Source organism: Olea europaea, chromosome 15 (genome assembly GCF_002742605.1).
Source record: "Olea europaea var. sylvestris chromosome 15, O_europaea_v1, whole genome shotgun sequence".
NCBI lineage: Eukaryota > Viridiplantae > Streptophyta > Magnoliopsida > Lamiales > Oleaceae > Olea > Olea europaea.
Window position 1 is genome coordinate 26,846,135 of NC_036251.1, and position 2,884 is coordinate 26,849,018.

Consider the following 2,884-nt stretch of genomic DNA (forward strand, 5'->3'; position numbering starts at 1 on the left):
ATTGAAATTTTTTTGAATCTACGTGCAAAATATTTTATAGTTTGAACGAATGATTAAAAATGAGAGTGAAAATTAAAAAATTTTGAAATAATAATTATCAAACAGAGGTAAATACTGAACGGTTAGTAATCTGTATCCTTTAAAGAGTACACAAACAATGAAGCAAAGCCAAAATGGCCATCTTCTTGATATATGGCTGAAAGAAAGAAAGCTTGTCCTATTTTGATTATTACAAATACAACCCGGCTATGAATTATGAAAAAATTATAGTGAAATTCTACAAAGAAGACTGGAAAATAAGAGAGAATAAATATAAGAAAAGGAAACAGATCATTTTCACGGCCTTTCAGAATAAATTTGATTTTTGTACTGGATTCTTTGGGATTTCAAACTTCTGCAACCTACCAAATCATGTCTTCTGGTAACCGCCTAATATACAACAGCTGCATGAAACATTAAGATTGTGCATTTTACCCCTTGAATCGGACAACAATGCAGGAGATATCATCTTTACTTTCTCTTTTCAATGCTTCCATTGCTAATTGTTTGGCTGCCTTCTGTGGGTCTTTCATCTTCGTCGCAATATCAATAGCCTCTTGATTCGACATTACCTGGAGCATCCACAACCAAGACGAACCCAATATGGGGGTTGGTTATAAATCCAGAAGGAAAAGGAGGAGATGGGACAAGTAAAGGTCGGGAAGCAAGTAGGCACCTTCCACAAACCGTCGCTAGCAAGGATAAGAAGTTCGGTATACCCATCAATTGGAGCGTCTGTAATATCAGGGTCAGATCGCAGGTGAGTTTTCAAGTTTTTGTCTCCAAAAGCACGAGAAACTGCTAACTGGCCATCCACTCTTGCAACATCTCCTGGTATAAGAAGCATCAGAACAGGTTTTTATGACTTGAATACCTTAAGCAGTCCATAATAATGTGATTCGACACCAAGCAAAATATGCTCCATGTTGAATGAGTACAGCAATAAATTGATCTAGTCCAAAAGTTCAGGAAGAACAAGGACGCAATCAAACAAAATAAATGTTTTAGCACAAGTGTGTCTTCTACAGTAAATGAATTCTGTATGCATATTAATCAGTCGCAGGAGCAATTCTAGAAAAGTGAATAATTTGTGCGTAAAATACAAAGATCAAAAAATTATTTTATCAACATATCACCAAGTTTGTTAGTAGAAGAATGAAGAGATCATGCATATCCTATTTTATCAACAAATCATGCAAAGAATCTACATATTCACCACCAAGCATGCTGTCTTTCGAAATTGCTTTAACCTAAAACCATGGACAAGTTTTTAGCATATAACACAGATGGAGATCCCCCAAAAAATCGAGTGCCAATAGGTTCACTGCATATACCATTTGGACCTTGTCCAAAACCTATCCTTTTCCACCGCCTTCCTCAGTTCAACTAAATTCTCAAGACTTTAGCTTTTAGACAGTGCATGTCAAATGCAATGTTCTAGCTCTAGCCAAGTGCAACATTCAGCTACTAAGGTTCAAAAACCACCCAAAAAAAAAAAAAAGAAAGAAAAAGTGAAACTTTCATCCATTATTTTGGTGAAAGTTACCAGTCATAATTCAGATCCAACATAGACTTATCTCGTTCCCAAAGAAAAAACTATATCCATCAGAATTACAAAGCCACCCGACATATTTAGACCAAAAGAAATATTTATGACATGACTAATTAAAGTTTCATATAAAGGAAGACCCTGCATTGAGAAGTTGGGAGAGATAGGCATAGTTCAATCTTATGTTAGGAGGATGGCAATAATTGGATTGCCCCAGGTTAGGTCACTATGCCTGGTCTCCCATTGAAATAAGCTGTCTCAGAGCACAGTCAATATAATACGCGTGTTTTAAATAATCTGAAATGCTTATTTCAGCTATATATATGAGATAGCTATAATTCAGCCCTTGTTTCAGCCCCATTCTGGGGTGAAATGTGTTTATGAATAGTGATTTTTCGAAGAATGTGTGGTTAAAAAATAAAAAAAAAATTAACAGGAATTATTTTATGGGAGAATGTGGGTTGAAAATGAGTTTTGAGAAAAATAAAATTTTTTAAAAAATGGAGGCCAAAAATAGGCTAAATAACATCACATTATAAAATTCATGTGAATTTTAGAGGTTCTCGTTTTAGGCAATGACAAGATCCTAGAATTGTACTACGCTGCACATTATTTGGTCTAAAGAATATATTTCTCAAGTCAGTGAAGTCAACAGTGCATGCAGAATAGAGTAATATTTCTAATTTCAATTATCATTGCGCGACTCTTTTTATCTTTAGGGTGGTGTCACACTTCTGCAATTGGTTCTTACATTGGCAACTCGGTGGTTAATCCTCATCTTTTAGAAGCAATATCATTAATACAGATAAGTAGTGGATAATTGCAAGGACTAGTATGAAATGATCTACATATCACAATACCTGGCATGTTAGAGACAAATCCGCCCCTGTTCTCAATGCTACCCCGCTCTGTGTTGGGTTCATGGTCAACGGACATTTGTGTAGCCTGCCCCTTTTTTGAAAGGACTGCTCGTGAATCTCCAACATTGGCTACCCATAGATGTTGACTATTTACAAGAATTGCAGTTACAGCAGTGGATCCACCTCGTCCCAGGTCAGGAGTATGCGAGAGAATTGCCTGATCGGTTCTTTCATAGGCTTTCGCAATAGAAGTATTTGGATCGGACCAAAAGTCGTCCTGTTATCCAATTTGGTGGGAACAGAATTATTAGATGCCTTTTTCATAGCACTCAAAAACAAATTATTTTTAACACACCATTTTTTAAAGTTACAGGAGTAATTATATCAATTTATCAACATCACTCTTCTTTTATACAAAATGTACCACATTGCAGAA

At 35.7% G+C, this 2,884-nt stretch overlaps 1 protein-coding gene across 1 annotated transcript; it reads right to left on the reverse strand.

Annotated features, from left to right (window-relative positions):
• Positions 1-158: 158 nt before the first annotated feature.
• On the reverse strand, positions 159-2,745 carry LOC111410700 (probable protein phosphatase 2C 10). Its single transcript, XM_023041172.1, has 3 exons — positions 2,449-2,745; positions 716-870; positions 159-611 (listed from the first exon to the last, which is right to left on the reverse strand). The coding sequence occupies exons 1-3, from the start codon at positions 2,522-2,524 to the stop codon at positions 471-473; spliced, it is 372 nt and encodes a 123-aa protein (XP_022896940.1). The 5' UTR covers positions 2,525-2,745; the 3' UTR covers positions 159-470.
• Positions 2,746-2,884: the final 139 nt, after the last annotated feature.

Coding starts and splice junctions, on each gene's coding strand:
- LOC111410700 (XM_023041172.1), bottom strand. CDS start 2,524: ATGTCCGTTGACCATGAACCCAACACAGAGCGGGGTAGCATTGAGAAC. Junction 871..2,448: donor ATTTGTCTCTAACATGCCAG/GTATTGTGATAT, acceptor TTCTTATACCAG/GAGATGTTGCAAGAGTGGAT. Junction 612..715: donor CTAGCGACGGTTTGTGGAAG/GTGCCTACTTGC, acceptor TGGATGCTCCAG/GTAATGTCGAATCAAGAGGC.